Source organism: Corvus moneduloides, chromosome 16 (genome assembly GCF_009650955.1).
Source record: "Corvus moneduloides isolate bCorMon1 chromosome 16, bCorMon1.pri, whole genome shotgun sequence".
NCBI lineage: Eukaryota > Metazoa > Chordata > Aves > Passeriformes > Corvidae > Corvus > Corvus moneduloides.
The window spans coordinates 7,566,712-7,587,222 of record NC_045491.1 but is presented as its reverse complement, the minus strand read 5'-3'; the positions used below and the strand labels follow the sequence as shown (position 1 = coordinate 7,587,222).

General features: G+C 39.0%; 1 protein-coding gene across 5 annotated transcripts in view; it reads right to left on the bottom strand.

The window, feature by feature from the left end:
- The window catches only part of USP22 (ubiquitin specific peptidase 22), a 96,520-nt gene that overhangs the window by 46,717 nt on the left and 29,292 nt on the right, over positions 1 to 20,511 (bottom strand). For 3 of the 5 annotated variants that reach the window (XM_032126072.1, XM_032126071.1, XM_032126074.1), the window contains exons 2-4: positions 16,586 to 16,718; positions 5,045 to 5,158; positions 4,446 to 4,490 (exon numbers count right to left, since the gene is read on the bottom strand). In XM_032126072.1, coding sequence (XP_031981963.1) covers positions 4,446 to 4,490; positions 5,045 to 5,158; positions 16,586 to 16,718 — 292 coding nt within the window. Of the gene's footprint in view, positions 1 to 4,445; positions 4,491 to 5,044; positions 5,159 to 6,814; positions 6,879 to 16,585; positions 16,719 to 20,511 lie in introns of those variants that run through there. The other 2 variants (XM_032126075.1, XM_032126076.1) reach the window with 2 other exon arrangements.

Sequence of the window (20,511 nt, the reverse complement as noted above, 5' to 3'; positions counted from 1 at the left end):
ATAAACTTTCCATTATTGGCTTATAATCCTCCTTTCAACTAAAAAAGAAAATCCAGCACAAGAATAAACTTGCTTTTACTCAAAAGTACATTTCTTTGTGCTCAGAGGAGGTTAAATGACAGAACCAGCACTGATGAACTTTGACAAGTTATTAAATAAATTTAAATGGACCCAACTTAATGGACAGATAATCTTTAGAGAACAGCAGAATTTAGTAATTCAATACACTAAACAGTTACTACATGTCTTAGGATGTGCCATTACATAGAATGGCCCCTCCTTACACCATTAATGCAGGATTAGACAAGTTTTAGTTTTTGAGATTCACTTTGCTGACATATTTAAAGTCATCTAAAAATGAAATTAGTAGTAGGTTTAAACACCACCCTCCCTCCACCAACCAGACAAAACTCTCCAAATATTGAGCTACCCTTTCTCATGAGCTAAAATCTGTCATTATTCTCTTTGAACACCAACATTGCATTTCCAGTAGATTTCTTTTGCTCAAAGGAAAGTGCAATAGAAATGAGTCAGGTCAGTAATATGGAGACTAGATTTGAAATCAGCACAGAGCTGTGTTCAGTGTAAACCTGACACCAGAAAAACACAACAGTGAAGACTCACGTGCTGACCAGCTCAGTACTGCTGCAGCTTCCTATGTAGCACAGAAATTGCTGTGCAAGGTCAATTACTGTGAGTCACAAAGGCATCTCAGTATTAAAAATAAAGAATTATACGATGGCAAGCAATCTATTCTAAAACTGAGGATTAAAGTCAATTAAGAGTTATTTTTCATAGAATGCATGGAGCAGAAGCAGCGCTGTGCTACAGAAAATAAATTATAAATCATACATACGAAAAGGATAGTAAAAAAATATAGCTGGAGGCTTACACATTCTGCATAATATACATTAAATTTTAATAGCTCTTTGATCTTCATTTTCAGAAATAGCTATGCTTGTCAGAAGCTACCCTCCCAAAAATGTTCAATTCATAGTTACTACAGACCCTCCAGGTTCTAGTAACAAAAGGTCTCATTTCTGGATTCTCAAGGACTAGAGAATTCTTATTTACACAAATACACCCATCTCTCACTTTATTTGATTCAACAACAGATTACGCAAGGAGCTTAAGGAACAATAACAGAATCCCTTTCCTTTATCCAAGGTTCAACATCAAGCTACACACCCGGGAAAACAGAAAAGGCAGGGAATGACTGAGACTGATGAGATAACACAGCTGCAATGCTTTGGACACACTGTACGTCCGCACAGACCCTTTGGAGACGCACATACGGACACCTCACAGAGGATGGAACACTGGCTTCCAACAGGTTTGGATTGGATGTCTCCAGCAACCCTGGTGATATTTGTAATGCTCCCTTAGGAATTTATATAAATTCATTGGTAACACCGTGTTAGTACCAGCAGTGGCTTTGTGCAGCTGTCAATTCCTGTGTTTGGGTTCACTGCAGTTAAAACATGGCCAAACACAGTCAGTCAGTGAACCCTGATAATAATCAAAAAATACTCCCTTGGATATGTTTAAATCCTTGTTTAAGTCAAATACAACAAAATTCATACCCGGAAACACATGTGCACTTAACTTTAGGCATGCAATAGTTCCACGTTTATCAGCAGGACTATTCATATATATTTATATATATATATATATCTATATATAATTATATAGTTTAAATGCTGTAGAAGATGGGGACCAAAACATGTCACAAGAGCAACTCTAAGTTAAACATGACAGACTGGATTATTTTTAAGGATTCTGGGTGAATCAAATATTGTTCAATAAAAAAATAAATGAAAGGAAACAAAAAATCATGTGCAATTAATGCCACAAACAGAGCAAACCAGACAGAAAATGTTCTTGCAGAAGCCTTTCATTAGAAGGAGCACAAGTTAAGTCAGACACAGAAATTAAAACATGTTCTGTTCCAGCTATATAACTTAACAGGAATGCTGGGGTTTTATTACTCTTGAAAATTTGGAAAAGGCAGAGCCATTTATTAGGAATGGTTTGATGTTTAAAAACTAAAAACAACAACAAAAAACAACCAAAACACAAAGAAGGAAAGAGGTTTAATAAAAGGTTTAATAACACTCACAAGCATGCCAAAAACTCCAATATAAACTACCTTAAACAAAGATTTGCAAACCATGCACAGGTCACCATTTACAATTACAGGGAAGTAGTGTTAGAGAAGTGAAAATTAGTCTTTTTTAAAATGCTGCTATAAAATAGCCAGAGACTCAAGTCAGCATGTGAAATCTCCATCTAAGAAATTATTTTATTGGGTGAAATACTCAAATTGGCACTTCTCAGAGACTTCATCAGGACATAGGGATGACTGAAGGAAAAGGCAATGAAGGCTCTAGTTTATAAAAGTCACCATTTTTCAGTCATTGTTTACTTTGCTAAACTTCAGCAAATTCCAATTTTTCCCCTCCCAAAAATTCAAACATTAATTAGAACGAAGGGCTCTGTGTATTTGCACCTCCCTTGTTATTACTATTCAATACCAAAGGAAAATAAACTGGCCAGGTTGCAGCTCGTTCAGAGTTACATCAGACAACCCTGAACTAGAGCTGGACTGGGGAACTCAGCACACTGGAGGTTAATACTACAAGAGTACGAAATGAATCTCATGATATTTGGGGGTTTTCTTAAAGTTTTTTTTCTCCAGGCATCATGTTGTTATGTGAGCATCTATTAAAGTAACACCCTTCAAGCACTGTGGAGAGAAACTTGAAAATATACTGCATTTACTCTTCAGTTTTTAAGCCAATCACAGTTTCTGCAGACTGGATTCACTTCTGAAGTTCTTCAAGTGGGCAACAAGATCTGAGGTAAATTAACTCTGTGATAACAATATAAACCCAAGACACTGAGTTTGGGGTTTGTGCTCATCTTGACGTTCAGTTTGGGAAGGGATCTCTCAGATAACAAGAGGGAGGGAGCACATGGATTGGAACAATAGAGAAAGAAGGAAAAAACGGACATAGTTCTCCATTATTTCTCCCATGTACCTCCCTTTCTCATTCCTTAGATAAATTTGTGAGGAAACACATGGTTTCATAATAAAAAAACATAAAAAAGAACCTATGCCATTACTTCAAACAAAAAAAATGTCTACATTGCAGACTCTAGTAATTTGAAGTGTTGTCTGTTCCTCCATTTTCTATCTTCACTGGTCACTACAGATTAGTTCTCCAGGGACAGAAGATGCAATGTGCATATTCATACAAACATGCATTTGTATATATGTATTTAATATGCCATTCATTAATCAGTACAGCTAATCAGTACAGAGGCATCCTGCCTGGCAGCTTCTCTGTGTGATTCTTCGACCTTCTCTGCACAACTTTGTTCCTCTGGTCATCTTGGACCACAGTCTTGTAGCTGTTATTCCCTGGAATATAAACTACAGCAGACTGATGTCCACGGCAGGACAAACTGGCTGTATCTCAGTCCACAAGGGAGAAACGTACCAGTTGATAAAGACAACATAAGTATGAAATTACTCTTTAAATCTGCATATTTAAAAGTAAGGAACTGGGGGAGGGTTCCTCTTCTATGCATAATGAAGATGTGGTATGTTGTTGCAGCTGATTAATTTGGTGCCCCGAACAACACAGATTGAAGGAGTTTCCAGAAAAGATGCAGAACTTGAACGAAAGGTTCTTAAAACATATTCTCATTTTATCTCGCTTTGAAAACCAGTGCTTTGTTCTAAAGCATTTTAAGGTGTATTTCCTTGTTCTAGGACTCACTATCCTCCTTTCCTCTGACTCCCCTCAAACAGGGAATAAACAGGAAGCACACCGGGACCTGTAGTAGGAACCAAGTGAAGGCAGCTATCTTTTGAGACAGCAGAAAAGCTCTCGTTAATACGATGTTAGCTGCTATTTTTAAAACTGGAAATGAGGTTAAGAATGGTTTGAAGTCATATCAGCCCTGACTATGGCTGTCACATTGAAACAGGATGCCATGGATTCTGGAAGAGACGTTACTAGACAGAAGTCATCTGTCTTCAAATACAGACTTTCCCACTTTAAGAAAACATACCCCCCAGAGGCCACTGGAAATGGAAGATGACAAGCTTTTAAAACTGATGCTTACAATCTACCCAGTTTAGAATAAATGATACTTCCTTTCCAAACAAAAAAAAAACCCAAAAAAACCCCCCACAAAAAAAAAAAAAAAAAAAAAAAAAAAAGAGAAAAGGTTTGTTTTGAAGAGTTCTATCAAGGAAAGGGCATATGAAATCAAGTCTGCTGCAATTATTCAATCATTGGAACATATCCAAACAAGAGGAAAACGATTTGCACGATAAAACTGGCATTCTTAACTGTGATTCATGTCTAAAATGGCAGGATAATCAGCAAAGGGACGCTTGTTAGTGAGGTGCGTCGCCAGCCCACGCCTCTTACCTGTCATTGTACACTGGTAGTGAGAAACCACTGTTGGGGTGAAGGCTAAAAAAGAAAAAATTAGGGAAAGCAAACTGAATAAAACAAATGTGTGTACATATATTTGTGTGTAAATATTTCTACATAGATACTGTGCGTGTACCATGAAAGCACAGGTGTGTAAGTAAGCTGGCATGATCTATTAAAAAAAAAAAAAAAAAGAAAAAAAAAATCACACACAAGGGTGGCATTTCATGTGAGGGGAACAGATTTATTGCCTGTACCACGTAAATAAGCCTAAAGGAGCAGACTGTTACATTCTCTACCTAAAACAGATCTGACTTTTGATATTATGCAAGTTTTGCAGGATTAATGTTAGATATTTCTATAACTTTTTTGCAATTAAAAATAAAATATTTTTGCTATAATTAGGTGTGGCGCACATGTTAAACTCACAGTCTGACTCCTGGAAAGCAAGAACTAACATCTCTCTCCCATGGCCTGCACTACTCTCTCTAAAGAGCTCTTTCTTCCCCTTACTTTTTTTTTGCCACTGAACAAATGGGAGGGACAGGTATGATTAAAAACAGAAACAAGAAATTCAGGCAGGAAAACCAAACCTTGTAATTTCCAAGCTTTTCGTTGTTCTTCTTTGGCAATTTGTTCCATGTCTTTGTCGTATATGTAATCTTGACACATAAAGCAGTATATACCCCCATACAAAAGGTCTATGGCTGCAAAACAGAAGGGAAGTTGGGGAGGAGGAAAAAAGATGTGAGTTCATAAACCAGAAGGCATTTTAAAGCAGGCTTCCAAGTCAGGCACTCTTTCTTCCAAGCAGTCCACAAAAGAAGAAAAATCTGTACTTTAGAATCTGGAAGGGGGGGGGAGAAAAAAAAAAAGAAAGATAAAAACCCAGATATTTTTCCAGTTTCAGTGAGTTATTTAGTTGCTTCTGGCACAGCAAGAAAACCGTGCAGGACAACAAAGCATCAGCTGCCTTCAAGCTGTCTGTAATTCACAATTTACCTTTCAAACACCCGAGTTACCAAGAGGCATCTGGACAGTGACTGACTACAACGCACGCAGAACCAGCCCCGTAAGATGTGACATATGAGTTTGAACTGTCTTTTTCTAAGACTTCAGTAATTTCTCTTCAAAGCCATTAAAATAATCAGAAAGCACTTAGTTAAAATCCAAATGAAGGCTCAAACAGAAGACAGCACTGCAAATTCAAAGCTATTTCTCATGGGGAAAATTTTCTGGGGCAGTTTATTCCACAGGTTACTTCTGTCTCAATTTTTCATTTCACACACCCTTTCAGAACAAACAAATGAACACTGACCAATGTTAAAAACATTTTTCTTGCACAACCTTAAACAAAAGAAAGCCAAGAAACAAAATAAATACCTAACTGAGAAAGGTAATTTTACTCCAACATATACAATGGAAAACATGCAAAATAATCCTAGTAAACTGATTTCCAGTACATAGATATGAAAAACAGCCACAATCACAGGAAAGTTAAAAATCAGTGGGCACTAACAAATCCTACTAAAACACAATCTGCACCAGCAACAGTTAAGAAACACATCAACCTTATCCCCCAAGTGTAGAGCTTTAATACATTTCGGTTTTTAATTCCTTTTATTTCCAGATAAATAGCATTATTAGAATAGCCTTACTACTAGTAGAATAGTCTTACTACAGTGGAAACTTGTTTTAAACACAGGAAACCATTACCACATCAGGTGGCCTGCAAGAAACAGCACTGAATTACTCTGAAGTGCTAAATAAGCCAAACCACATGCCATGCAGCAGGAATTCTGCCATGGATCTCAGCAGGCAAACGCAGGTGAAGTCTCTGTGCTGCCCCATTACTGGGGCAGTGCTTGTGGTGACGTTTCTTGGTAAAGATCCTTTCTAACCCCATCTCTTCCATCCTTCATAGCCTCTACTCCCTCACAACCTGCTGCCCCCCCTCTCCTTTAGTCCTTTGCAAGCTGTTTTTTTCCTCCTTCCCCCTTTTTAAAATCACTTTTTCAACTATTATGTCAATTGTTTGTTACTTCTCCTATTATGCAATAAACCCCAATTACTTCAAACAGTTTTTTATCTTGCTGATGTGCTCCATTCTTCTGTTTTGCCTGTTTGGACCACACTCAGTTTGTGTAAGAAGATAAGGACTGTGTTACTTCATGTAAAGTCACAAACTCAGGATTTTAATTACCTTCTGTTATGTCCCAATACCAGGATATTTCACCCTGCTAACTAGAGGACTGAATAAACTCCTTTAGCAGAATATCCCAAAAGAAGACAAGACTCTGAGCTGTGGTGGAGATCAGTAATAAAACACTGTGTGACTGGGGGGGTGGTTTATCACAACTTACAGAGAATTAGAGTTCCACAGTGTTTACTCCATCATTCATTGCATTACCAGTTCTGCACAGTTTTCTACAAGAAAAAAATTGTTGAAGATTCAAAGTACTGGTCTTAAAACACAAACCCAAATATTGTTCTCCATATATTTTTAGAACATCCCACAAACAGACCCCCAAATAATAGAACAGGGCTGGCAGAATATTGAATAAATAGGACTCTGTGACCACTAATAGTTACAATTTACCATTAGAACATGTAGGCATAGCTGTGCTCAGAGGATTCCTTACTTTTCCTTTCTTCCTGGATTTACGAGCCTGAGCAATGAAATAGAGATGTCAAGATCTAAACCAACAAGAGACCACCTTGCACAAACCACTTGTTGAGAGCAGAAGGAATTTCTGGTGTAAAGGAGCAGAAAGTTTAACAGAAACACTGGCGGAGTTAAAGCTGTAATTGTCCAGAGCCTGATTAAGGACTCTTGAGGAAATACCCTCTCTCCAGCACACTTATGGGAACAATGCAGTTGTACATATGCCAGCCCTTCCAATGTCTTTTTAATGACTGCAAGGGGTTTTGGACAAATTACCTCAAGCACCAGTGACAAGGCAGCCACACAGGCCTGGCCACAGCATGGAGGAAGGGCAGGAGTTTCTCATGGAGCCAGAACACAGCTGCTCAGGAAAAGAGTCCACTAGGAAACTTTGGAAGTTAATTCTTTCAGGTTAGTATAATTTGATTTTTTCCCTTGAAATACACTTAAACTTTCTTACGCTGGTTGTCTTGAGGTGAAGAACAACAGAGGAACCACTGAAAGGACTGTTTTATGGACAGAAACTCTTCCCAAGCGAGCAATTCCTTAGCACTGACTGAAGTTACACAATATCCAAAGAACAAAGTCCACACAAAACTTTCTCCCTCAAAGGACTAGAGGGAATGAAACAAATTTCACCTCATTGTGAAAAATGCTAAACTTTTTTTGTTTTAAGCCAAAGTGCCATGAAGCTCTATCCCAAACTGAAACACCTGGCCAGAAAATTCCATAAAAAACACAACAGTGAAGCATGAGAATGCACATATAGCAAATTTCACCACTGGTATTTGCATTGATATTTGGGATCACAGAACTAACAAAAAGGCCTCAAATTCAGAAAAAGTTTGGGAACTACCAACCTAGGAATAATGCCCAGGTGTTTTGGATTAACCCACTGGCAAGTCTGCCATGATGCCCCACATTCCCCACAATGAACATCTCTCTTAGGAAGCTCCTCCAGAATGGCTGCTACTCCCAACTTCCAGGATCTGCTCTTCCTAACACTACTACAACACTTCTCTCAGGAAGGTACAGGGGGATGAAATCAGTGAACTTCAGTTTTAGCTTAATACACATGCAGAATTTATTACCCTGGAAAAATAAAATACACATTAAGTAGAAATCTACCTTTTGCTTTCACAAGGAAGAACCAAAAGCAATTTAAAATAATCACAATGTCATTTTATTAAATTTGATCAATCTAGATTCCTGGTTTAGGAATTCAAAATACCTACTTGGTGATCACAGGCAGAGCAATTTAAGAATGAAAAGACCTCTTGGAATGTAACATTCCCCTTTGCTTTTATACCTTCTGTGCTGGCAACAAGCTGCCCTTCCTTTAAAGTCTGATCTCCTCATACCCCTTTACATACAAAATTGTACGCAGCTGCAATGCAGGAGAGGAATGAAAATACATTTTATTTTTCATTTAAAAGTAAAACTATCAGTTTAGAGAAACAAGGAGGCAGCACAGAAGATCATGCAGGAATGACAACAACTTTATCTACTGGTGCAAGGAACACTAAGTTTTAAAAAACAACAGCTCAGGGGTGAAAGTTTAAATCTGGCAGCAAAAGGTTTTCAAACTCTCCATCTGGGAGCCAAGTGTTTTACTTAAGCCCAAGTGCTTTATTTTGCCAACTATATCCACTGATGGCCTTGTGAAAATATTAAAGAGACCAGAGATGATGGGAACACAACAAAAGCAGGGAAGTGTGCCACATCCAGAGTGTGCACATGCACGTCTCATCCAGGTAAAAAAACTTGGATGTTCAGTTTTTGAAAGACCCAGGTGAAAAGAACTGATTTTACACAGCTGGGAATGAGATACTTCACCATAATATTCAATACCATTCATCAGACAGGAGATATTTGTGAATCATGTTTTGGTATCATCTCCCTTGGATCACTGGGTGCACTCAAGTAGAAAAAAAAAACCATCCAGCAGCAACTCAAAATTCAGGTCAGTTTTCACCTGTACTGAAATTAAATCCATTGTGAATTTCTGTGACTCAGTCTTGGCATATTATCAACCTCAAATCAACACACACAGTGTTCTATGCAAGTCACCTGCATGTTCTTCAACTTCTGTAACAAAGGAAGCTAAATTGGCAATTCTTTTAGACCATGTTAAGCCAACATCCAAAGCTAATCTGTGCTCCCTGATTTCTCACCTTGAGCGTTAATCATTAAACCCATTCCAGATAATTGGCTCAGGTTCCCAAGAAGTGATATGTTAAACTTCAGCCAGTTCTCCACTGGATCTTGTCTCTGATCTATCAGCATAAAGCAGGCATCTGATTGCCTTCCTCCCGATTTCCTGGCACGTGGAATCTGCACCACAGGTCAGAATTCCTGAACTGATAAGAAGGGAGGAAAATAAGCGGAAAAGAGACTACTCCTGCTAAATTATGATCCAGCCATTGAGAATTGCAGGTATTTACTGTCAGGGGGGAAAAAAAAGACCCAAAACCAAAAACAAACCCCAAACTTCCTTCTGTTGCCAAAAGTGCAGCCTCACATACCAAATCTTTTAATCCACATTAAAAATGATGGTCATAGTCAAGCATTATCCTTCCCTCTCACATTCAGTATCTTCTCCTAATACTCGAGAACTATTCCATTAAGTGTTACTTTTTCTTCTTTTTTTAAACCAGGAGCCAACAGGTGAAAAGTGTTTCTGTGGCTGTGAAGTCTCCAAGATGCCTGTTGGCCCCATATGGATCTAGAATTTTAATGTTTAAATTCGATTTGCCTGCAATCCAAACATGGCAAGCACCCAATGCTATGCTGCAAACCACTTAACACCAGGAGCCAAATGGGCAGCCCCTGTGCTGTACACTCGCTTCTGTGATGGTTTAGAATAGCATCCTACAACTCCATATGAATCCAAGCCAGGAAAGGTAAGACGAAGAAAAAACGTCCTGCTATCCCTATGGAATCTAGACAGCAAATATGCTTTTAACTGTTAATTTAGAGGAGTCACAGTGTGTCAAACCACTTTCTGTTAAGTTGTTAGGAGCAGAATATTAATTCCAGCTCCTTGACCTCATTCAGAAACACCTGTATTGTATACACACAGTACCTACATATGTGTGCATGCCCCAAGATGCTGCAGAGGAGGCTGTAGCATTCCTATACTTAAGCTGCCCTATTATAAAATATATTTTGCCTTTTGTCAGTCTTCTCCCTGCCCTCCTCTGACCATACGACCTTCCACAGTTCCCCTCTTTGCAGCAAACCTTTAAAAACTGAGAAGAATTACATCCTCCTGCTACAGCACCTCTTCCTGATCTCTCAAAATATTACTAAAATATATTAAAGGAGAGAAATTGTTAAACACTCCCTTACTTAATCTTGCTGGGTTTTTTTCAGAAATCTGGGGGAAGAACCCCCAAATCACAGTCACCAAGTTTGGAGCTGCTGCATATGATGTGCTACAAACTGCTTATACTCATCTGCATATTCTCATCTGAGCAACAGTGGAGACTTATGTAAATAACAGTATTTTCAGTAGAAGCAGTAGCAAGATCCAGAACTGCACAGAACTTTGTGGCTGGGTCTGAGGCAAGCAGATACATCCAGAGCTGGAAATACACAGGTAAATATTCAGCAAGTTGGTTTTCTGAGGGATAAGAATATTCCAGGTATAGAGAGAACTCTTCAGGAGTCTTTTCTGATACTAAAAGGAGCTTTTGAGGGATGGCTGGCAGGAGCTCGTCACTTACCTGCACCTTCCAGAGCAGCCCCCAGCAGAAGACATTTCCAATGAACTTTCCTGCTGCCACCTTATGAATCCAGTCTGGCTCCAAGCTTGAGCTAAGGCACAGGAATGCCATGCTGGAATGTGCCTCACATAAGCAAAAGAGGATTTCCCTGCAACACTTTGCACAATACATCCCAGAGCAGCAGATACTGTTAATGGCAATCGGGAATATTGAAAGTTCAAGCCGTACCCTGCAACTGACCTGTGCATCCAAAATGCTTTCCTCCTTTTCCTCTTCTTCCAATCAATGATCTTCCAATTGGCATCACAAGGATATTATGTTGAAGTGCAATATTTTGTACCTTCTCCCATCAAATTTTACCTTTTTTTTGCTGTAGTCACTGAGGTTATTTAATTCACAGGGCTACCCAGCCTTCCTCAGTACAAATAACACCTCTGAACTTTGCGACCATCAGGAATGTCATACACAGACAAAATTCCTTCTCTTCAATTACTAGAAAACAGCAGTAAACCAGGACTGGTTCTGCTAGTTAAGTCTGTGTCCTACACACTCTGCTTTCAGTTCATTCATCAACTTCCCTTTTTCTTGCCTCTTATGCACCATGATTCTCATATTGATCCCTGCCATTTCTACCTCAAGTAATAATTTCCAAGGGGGCAAAATGTCAAATCCTTTACTTGATCCGGTCAGGTTCAGTGTATTTCCTTTTTTCTGTGAAAATCAGTTATGTTATCAAAAAAGACATATTAATGTGATAGCATCTACCTCTGACAGAACCGCAAACACTGTTTGTGTGCTGCTTTCCATTCACCTTCATCTCCTCAACAGGCTTCTCCACACCATCACCAAGTAAAGCATTAGAACTCAAATCAAGAGGCTGGTAAAATGCCCAGATGACCTTCTCTACCCCTTTCTGAGCCTGGATGTGAACAGAAAAAACAATCTAACTGCTACTCCAGCAGTGCAGTAAACTGTGCTGAGAACAGCTTTAATTGCCCTTTCCACATAGGGTGTTATGAAAATCGTTGCTGTTTAAAAAAGAACTGGCAGAAGCAACACTACAGTCAACACCTTCCAACTCAAATGAAAATTAAACAGCTTTTACTGTCATTCCTTTACAGAAGTGTTCTGATTCTATATATTAAATTTCAGACAGGTATGCAGTAACAGAAGTGATCAGATTTTTCCCTTTTACCAACTTCAGTACAGAAACCAGCTTTCTGTCATGTTTCCTCTGAATCAGATGAAAAAAATTAGTTATTTGTTTTCCAGAGGAAGTAGAAGCTTTTTGAATTGTACCAAAAATCCTCAACTTAATCTATGAGCATTATTATTAGGCTCACCCACCCAGTTCCTCTCACCACAAATGTATTTATTGGACTGAATTTTACATCAGCATATACTTAAAAGAAAACAGTTCCTCAAGAAACAGTTTGTGATCTAATAAATAATGAATGTACCCTAACAGGACTAATTCCATAATGAACTGTTTGCCAGCGTCCCTAGAAATGGAATAACAGTTCAGTCTTCCAACTCTCTCTCGTTTAGTCTTTAAACCACTGAACCTCACTCCTGCTAACTCACCTCCCCTCTATTCCTGAACTACAGAATGAGGCCTCAGAGCAGATCAAGACTTCACCCAAAACCTGCATCAGAGGTGCTGTTTCAGAGACACTGTTCAGGTGTTACAAGTGCATCTTTAATAGAGAGAGGCACAGCATGGACATGCACAAGTTGGCTCCTCAGCAGGGAGTTTAAATAAATAGCTTTGCACAGAGCTTTGATACCATAACTGAACTAGTCTAACTCAGAATGGCCATCTGTAACAGACTGTCCCAAGCCGTATACCAGTGGGTTTTCCTGCAGCTAAGAGTATGTGCACATATTAAAAAAGCAACATTATGTAACAGAAAATATTCACTCAGAAAGAATACTAAAACTTCATTTGGTGTCTGCCCAGGATTTTACAGTCCCAGTCAGGAAACTGATAAGTTAATCACTGCTACAGTTTTGAGATGAACTTTAAAGCACCAACATCTCTTCTCTTTTAGAATTACTGTTCACAGACATCTTCCTGCTCCTGCTACTCTGGGACTAAGTTAATGTGTATTCTCCTTCATTGAACAGCTGTAGAAAAGAGAAGGAAGAGACCATCAATTTTTACAAGGATAGAAACCACCAGCAGACTCCCCAGGTGCTGAACCTGATTTGGAAGGATTATTGAGGAAGATGACAGAGTATGTTGATGGCACATATTCATTTAGGATAATAAAAATAGCTCCAGAAGGATTTCAAGTTACTTAGCAAAGAGGCAACAGCACAAGAGTGAAACTCCAATCACTACCACTAAAGAGGAAGACAAGTACCACCAATCAGAAAAGAAGTTTTGGAGTCACTGAGTTTAACTCCCAAGTAACAATACCAGCTTTGTTTTGAACAGCAGGTTTAGAAGCACAAAGTAGAAGTCATGGAAGCATTAACTAAGAATGCAAGTCATTAGCAAGCAAACTGTCTTAATCCAAAGGGTTGCACTGGAGATGGACACATTAGAACTGGAAAAGTGAAGTATGATGAGGATGTTGAGAATCACATAAGAGTTGCAATAAGAAAAGTTAAAAATAGTTCAGGTTCCTACAGGTGGGGAAAAGGAAACATCTGCCAGGATCAAAAATACAAAGAATCCCAGAAGAGATCAGTAAGGACTTTGCTCTCACCATTTCACAACTCCTCACAAAAGACACACAGAGCCCATTGGGAATATCAGCCTGTCCTGGAGATTGACTGAGAGAGACTGTGCAATGCAGAGAATAAAAAAAAAAGCAGCTCCTATAGCTGGATCTTACCTCACCTACCCGTCACCCACATTCACAACTCAAGGAATACATTAAATTAAGTACAGTGTTATTAATATACATTGAACAGGGAGGCAGATGCAAGAGCACAGGTATCACTGTAAGGTCAGACTGTGAGCGCCTAATTTAGATTGTTCAGGGAAGCAGAGAAAGCAAGGGATGTATTTAAAACCACTCTGGAATATGATGCTGGAGCCTCCTGAAACACACAGCAGTAAGCTGCAAACACATCCCTTCCATGCTCAGACAGCTGTTACAGCTGAAATCCATGGTATTTCTTACAACTGTGATTAAGTGTGCAGCTCCTGCCTGTCTCCATGGAGACTGATGTTGGCTCAGCAAAAAGTCACCAAGTGCTTTAAAATAATTCCTCTTCGTTTTGAAATTTCAAAGCACTTAGCTTGTTTTTGCCTATCAGACGTTATTTTCCCAACTAAAACTGCAGCAGGAAAAGCAACCAAAAGCACTAGTAAAACTACAAAAATATTTTTAAAGCTCATTTCACATGCAGCTGGAAATGAAACACCAAAACATACATTAAAAAAAAAAAAAAGAGAAAGGAATCTCCAAAACTAGAAATCGAGCAGTCGCTTGCACAATCTTCATGTTATGTGTATTTGTGCACCAAGTAATTTATATTTAGCTGCAGAAGAATCCTTTTTGGGATGATTCAGTAAAGTATTTTGTGCTTTGGTTTAATTAACTCTTGCCCTTTTTATCTAAAGGCTATTCCTTTTGGGAAGTACCTTATCTGACACAGTCTTAATTGCCTAGTGCCACAACAATAACTACAACAGTCCTTAAGCAAGAGCATCTTCAAGAATCTCCCTCCTCCATCCAGTTTTGGTTTTCCTTTAAGAAAACAGAAGCTAATTCACTACAGCAGACAACAGCAAATTCTACCTCACACAAAAAATAATTTGAATTTAAGCTTCCCAAACACATAAACAGCAGCTGAGAATGTGTGTAGTTATAAAGCTTTTTTTAAAAGTTCTCCATAAATATGTTTAGTGGTAAAAAAATTAGTGTTTACAAAGTGTCCACAGATAGGTAAATACTGTTGACAGTCTCAATTTAGCACAGTATTTTTTTAAACCTTACATGTAGCCATAAACTTGTATTCGCACGAAAGGTTGTTTTATATATATATATATATATATATATATATATATATATATTTATATACACACACACCCCCACCCCTCCCTTTTACCAGAAATTCTTTGAGTTTACCTCAAATTTGCACTTCTGTGTTGGTAAATATTCCAAAATAATTTCAGCTAATGAATCGACTTTAAAAGCTCTTTGAGACCACACTCTGCAAAAAGCAACTAAAAGATGTCACAGAGGGTTGGTTTGGTACTTTCAGTTTTCAAAAAATGGCTGAGGTTGGCAAGGACCTCTGAGGTCACCTTGTCCAGCCCCTGCTCCAGCAGGGCCGTCCAGAACACCCAGGCTGCCCAGGCCCATGTCCAGAGAGATTCCGAATATATTCAGGGATAGACCACAACCTCTCAGTGCAACTTGCTCCAGTCCTCGGTCACCCTTACAGTTGTGTGATGATCAGACAGAACCTCCTGTATTTCACTTTGTCCTCGCTGCCTCTTGGACACCACTGGCAACAGCCCAATGCACTTTTTTTAACCCCTCCTTCAGATATTTGTACCCACCCATAAGGTTGCCCTGAGCCTTCTCTCCTGTGAGCTGAACAGTCCCAGTGCTCTTAGCCATACCGTGATGGAATTTTCAGTACTATTTTCCAGTATTCTATTTTTCAAGACATTTACAAACTTAAACTATACCACTACTGAGTCTCATCTTTTTCTTTCTTGACACATATGGAGGAAGAAACTATAACGATCTGCTGGTTTAAATCATCTTTTCCAAAAATAGTAAACTTACACACCCGTTTCTTAAGCGCAGGAGTACACAGCACTGTTGGCCTTCTGGAGCGTCTCTGTCTTCATGGAAAATAAAGACAGTTTGTTCCATAAGCACTTAGGATAAATTAAATTAGGAATGGTGGCCACGCTGGTCAAGAGCAAATTTGTGCCATGAAATAATGCCTTTTTTTTCCTGTTTCTTACATCACTCCACCAAGAATATATTTTAATTTGGAGAAAAATTATATCCATCCATTTTAAAATGGAATTTTAATATAGAATATAGATCAGGATTTTGCATTGTAACTCGAAAATGTTCTAAACTATAAGCAATAGGTAATTCAAAACAAAACCAAAGGCTTTTGGTTTTGAACATGACGTAGCACCAAAGCTGACAGAAGAGAAGAACTTGTTGGCCTTTAACCAGCATTTTTTAAGATGGTTGAGGCAAAAGTACTCCGTATCAAATAAACGGTTTTCTTACTACTTAGGTTATTGACCCCACTAGAAGTAAGAAGCCAACACAGAAAAATGAAGAAAATCACCCCCTCAAACTTCAGCAGTTCAAATAATTCTGATTGCTACTTGATTAGTCTTCTTTGTGATAGAAATGATGGAGTTTTTCCTCAGCAAGAAAAGAAGTGATTATGACCTCCTGAAAGAAAAGTTTACTGAAATAAATGTTCTAGTTCCAGGCATTAAACCCACCATTTTTAACACTTAGGAAAGAAACCCACAAAACTCTGCCTCCTCACATTTTTATATATGACATTAATTCATAAATACCAAGATACTAAACAAATTACAAGTTGTGAACATAAACTTAACAGTGATGCAACGGAAGTTTAAGCACCAAGTTTAGAATAATGCCACTAAACTAAACCAGACTACAAATAAAACTATCTCTCTGCCTAGTGAGGTAACTACAGGAAAATATCACTTTATTGGACTGGAATGGACAGGGATAACACAGAGGGTTATGAGCACCATTAGGATAAGAACTCACCTAAATTGTGTCGCTTTGTCTTCGCGTGCTCGTGAATATGTTTCTTTGTAAAACAGCCAAAGAAGACACAGTAGAGGCAAGAGTGGAGTCTGTTCAGGTGGGCACCACACATATGACAAATGCACGACTTTGCCTGAAACAGCAAAACAGACACAGATTGTGAGTGACAGAAACACATCCCCAAGTCCAGGTAATCGGGTGCAGCTCTCACTGCTGCCTTTCCCTTTCACTCGGTGCCTTTGGAATGCTGCAGACCAGCAGGGAAACAGCTCTGTCCTCACACAACAAAACCACCAGTTGGACAAAACAACAGAGAGCACCCTTGCATTTGTCCAAGATATTTCCTATAGGTCCTATCAGGGAGCAGGTCTCAAGAGTCAGATGACCACCAGAACCCAGGGAAAGCAGCTGCCCAGCAGGGAGGTTAAGTGGTGAAGAGGCAGGAGCTTGGGTGGTGGGACCACAGCAAGAACTCTGCTTTTTCAGAGCACCGACCTCCTTGATGCACTCAAAAGCTGTAATGTAACTTGAACATTAAAATGTGTGTGGGTATATGATATTTCATTTTTCTGCTGGGAGATTCTGCCAGATTCACTCATTAGAGTTTTCTACATTAGTCCACCAAACAGTGGCACAATATCAAATCCATACCAGCCAGAGTTACAGAAGTTGCCTTTGCTATTCTGAGACTGGCTTTGAACCAGAAGCTGAAAGCAACGGCCTGAACTATTCCCCAAAACGACCCAGAATGGGGAGATGTGAGGAAAGTTGCCGTGATTGATCGGAAATTAATAAGCACACACACTTGATATGACAGTCTGCAATAACAATACATTTTAACAAGTGAGGCTTAAGGAGCAAAAAAAGTCATTGGAAGGTTAAATAGACTTTTTGACTCAATCATAATTGAAGCACCCTAAGCCAACAGCACCCAAACCCATCTCTTAGCATTAAACTAAAATACTTCCGTTTTTTTTTTTTAATTACTCTGTCTACTAAGAGACTTAAGAGAGTTTTGAGAGTAAGTCTTTTGCTCAACCACATTGAAAGTAATTTAGGTTCAATACCATCTGACTGGAAGTTACAGACAGGAGAAATTCCTCACAGTAAATTCACATTTCATCTCAGACAGAACTGCATTCAGACCTGAGGGCAACTGAACTTTTGTAACAGCTAAGAGCTACGGGGGAACACTTAGAGGTATGTCTGATTTTACAGACTAATCTGAAAATACTATTTCTTTGCTTGTCAATACAGAAGGATCCTATTCTCTTCATACTAAGAAAGTAAGAATTGGGATTACTAAAATCCTAAGATATCATCTAACCCAGGCAGTGCATTTCATCAAAAACAACCCACAAAGTTCTTCAGTAATATTTGCCCAGTCTGCCACGACTTAAAATTACTGCTGAATAAATGATGCACAATCTTGTTCTCTAGTCTGGCATTTTTCTCTCAGAATATTTCTGGCTTTTTAAAAAAATCATCAAAGCAGCTTGCAATATGTTGCACCATGTAATTTATTTTCAAGCTCCTACAAATTAAGACTTAAATTCTGAATCTCACATGTTGTGTATTCAAAGTTATCATAAGTTGTTAGGGGAAAATGTAGAATCGAACTCCACACACCTACAGAAAGAAATATTTTAAAGTAAGGCCAAAAAAAATTCACCACCACCAGCACAATTTCCATCTTTAGAAAAATGCTGCAGAACTGTCAAACTGTTGCCTAACGGCCGCTCGTCGGCTGCAAAAGCTAAATAGGATGAGCCTATCTGTTAAGATTGCTGCTATGACAACAACTCCAGCAACCAGCTATTTTACTGAGCCAGCTAAAAATAAATCTTTTAGCATTAAATGTATTGTAAACACATGACATAACAAGCATGTAAAAGCTGGTCATTTTAGGCTAAAAGGCAGAAAATTCATATCTGTAAGAGTTTTTACTGCAATGATAATTAAGAGAAATTGAAGAATGTAAAAGAAATGTAGTGGTAAGTTGAAAGAGAAGTTGATTCACTTCTTGAAAGCAAGCTATTTTATCCATATCCTCTATTTGTTCAGTTCAGCTCAAGATGGGTTTTCAAAAGTTGTAAGAAAACAAGGTTAAAAGATGACAGAGTGTGGAAAGAAATCAATATCAAAAACCATAGTGGCTATTCTTAACCAGATTAGCTGTCTGCTTTTTATCTGTCTGTGCTTTTAAACAATTTGCTAAGTTAAAACAAAGCTGCCACCCTCCCACCCCACTCCAAATAATCAAATTACTTTGTTTCATAATACTCCCACCCCTGCTCACATCTCTTGAGGCTACAGTCTAAGATGAAACAGAATACTGCAAATGAGTAACGAGAATCAGTCTGATCCATACAGCTTGCTTTAAAACAGGATTCAACTTTTTAAAAAGCAAGTCAGGTCTTACTTATGGTCTGGATGCTTTAGGGAAGTCAACCAGGATTTCAGCTACAGAATCAACCGGTCACTTCTCCTCCTCCAAGATACAGGAACATGCCTTCCTTAGCCAAGACATAAAAGTAGAGTTTTCCCCTTCCTTCACACCTTTTCCCACTATTATCCTGCTCCCTCCTCATTTTAGTTTGCTCCCTACCTGCTTCTTTCCTGTATTATCCTCATCCTCAAGTACCCACTCACCATCTTTCACCCCATTCTCTTCCCACACCATACTCGATCCCTCATCTTTATGTCCCCAGCCAGTCTTCCTTCAGTCCATACTGAACCTCTGTCTGTCCCCTTTGTTTTTGCTCTGATATTCCAACAAACCACACACAGAAACCAGAAGAGGCCTGGAGCGTTTTCTTTCTGGAAGATTATAATCAGTTTTTTAAATGATAGGAAAGAACGGTCCTGCACAATATAAATGGTGTATGCACCTACAGAGAGTTACTGATAGTTGTGACAGCATTAGCTACCCCAATTCCCTCTGCAGTGTTTCACCCTCTACTGATCTCCTGTATTGCTGCCAGGGCTGGGGTAACTCACAGGCCCAGACCCCCAGCAACAGTTTTGTATCCTCTATAGAGGAGGTTTAGCCCAGCAAAAGAGGGTGAAAACATTAGTGCATGACACACACTGAACACCTGTAAGACAAGTCAAGAGTCCACCTCTAAAACACTGCTCTCCATGCTGTGAACAGTCATGATATGAAATGAGTTTAAAAAGAAAGCAGCAGGCATCAGTAGGTCAAAAACTAGAGTGCTGACACTCCAAATCTTCCCAAATTGTCAGAAGAGCTTATTACTAGTTTACCATCCCACCATCAGAACAGCAGTGGAGAAAATGAACATATCCACTGATGTTCTGCCCTTACACCTCTCGATCTGACAACTCCTGCTCTGTCCTGGGCCAGCTCAGGCTCCACCTAAAGCAAGAAAGTCACACCGGGCAGGAGCATCAGTTGTTCTAAAAACCCACAAACCTGTTTCAGCTTCATGCAATACTGGCTCCTGAAATGAACCAATGGAAACAAACTATCCCTACAAAGCCAATAGTGCAGGGAAAGCAAGAGGCATCCAGTGACCTGAGCTATTACACACTCTCCTTCCATATTTGCAGCTATTTCAGAAATAGCTTTAGAAGTACAATTTTTATTTAACTCAATATGATAAGAGGAAAACATCTTTTTACAAATTTTCCACTGTGGTACTCAGGAGTCTTGCATCTTATGCTCACACTAAATATATCAAAGCACTTTCAGAACAGAGAGACTTTTAGCTACAAGCTTATAAGCCAAAGGCCTCCTACCTGTCACAGTCTGCAAAACATATCCACCACAAAGGTACAGGGGAAAAGATGATCGAGGTAACACTAACAAGACAGTGGGAGGATTGGGAGGTTAAAAGATCATAAGGAAGGTGCTGCCATCCTGTACGTGTTCACAAGTAACTCAAAGAAGCAGATTCTTAAGG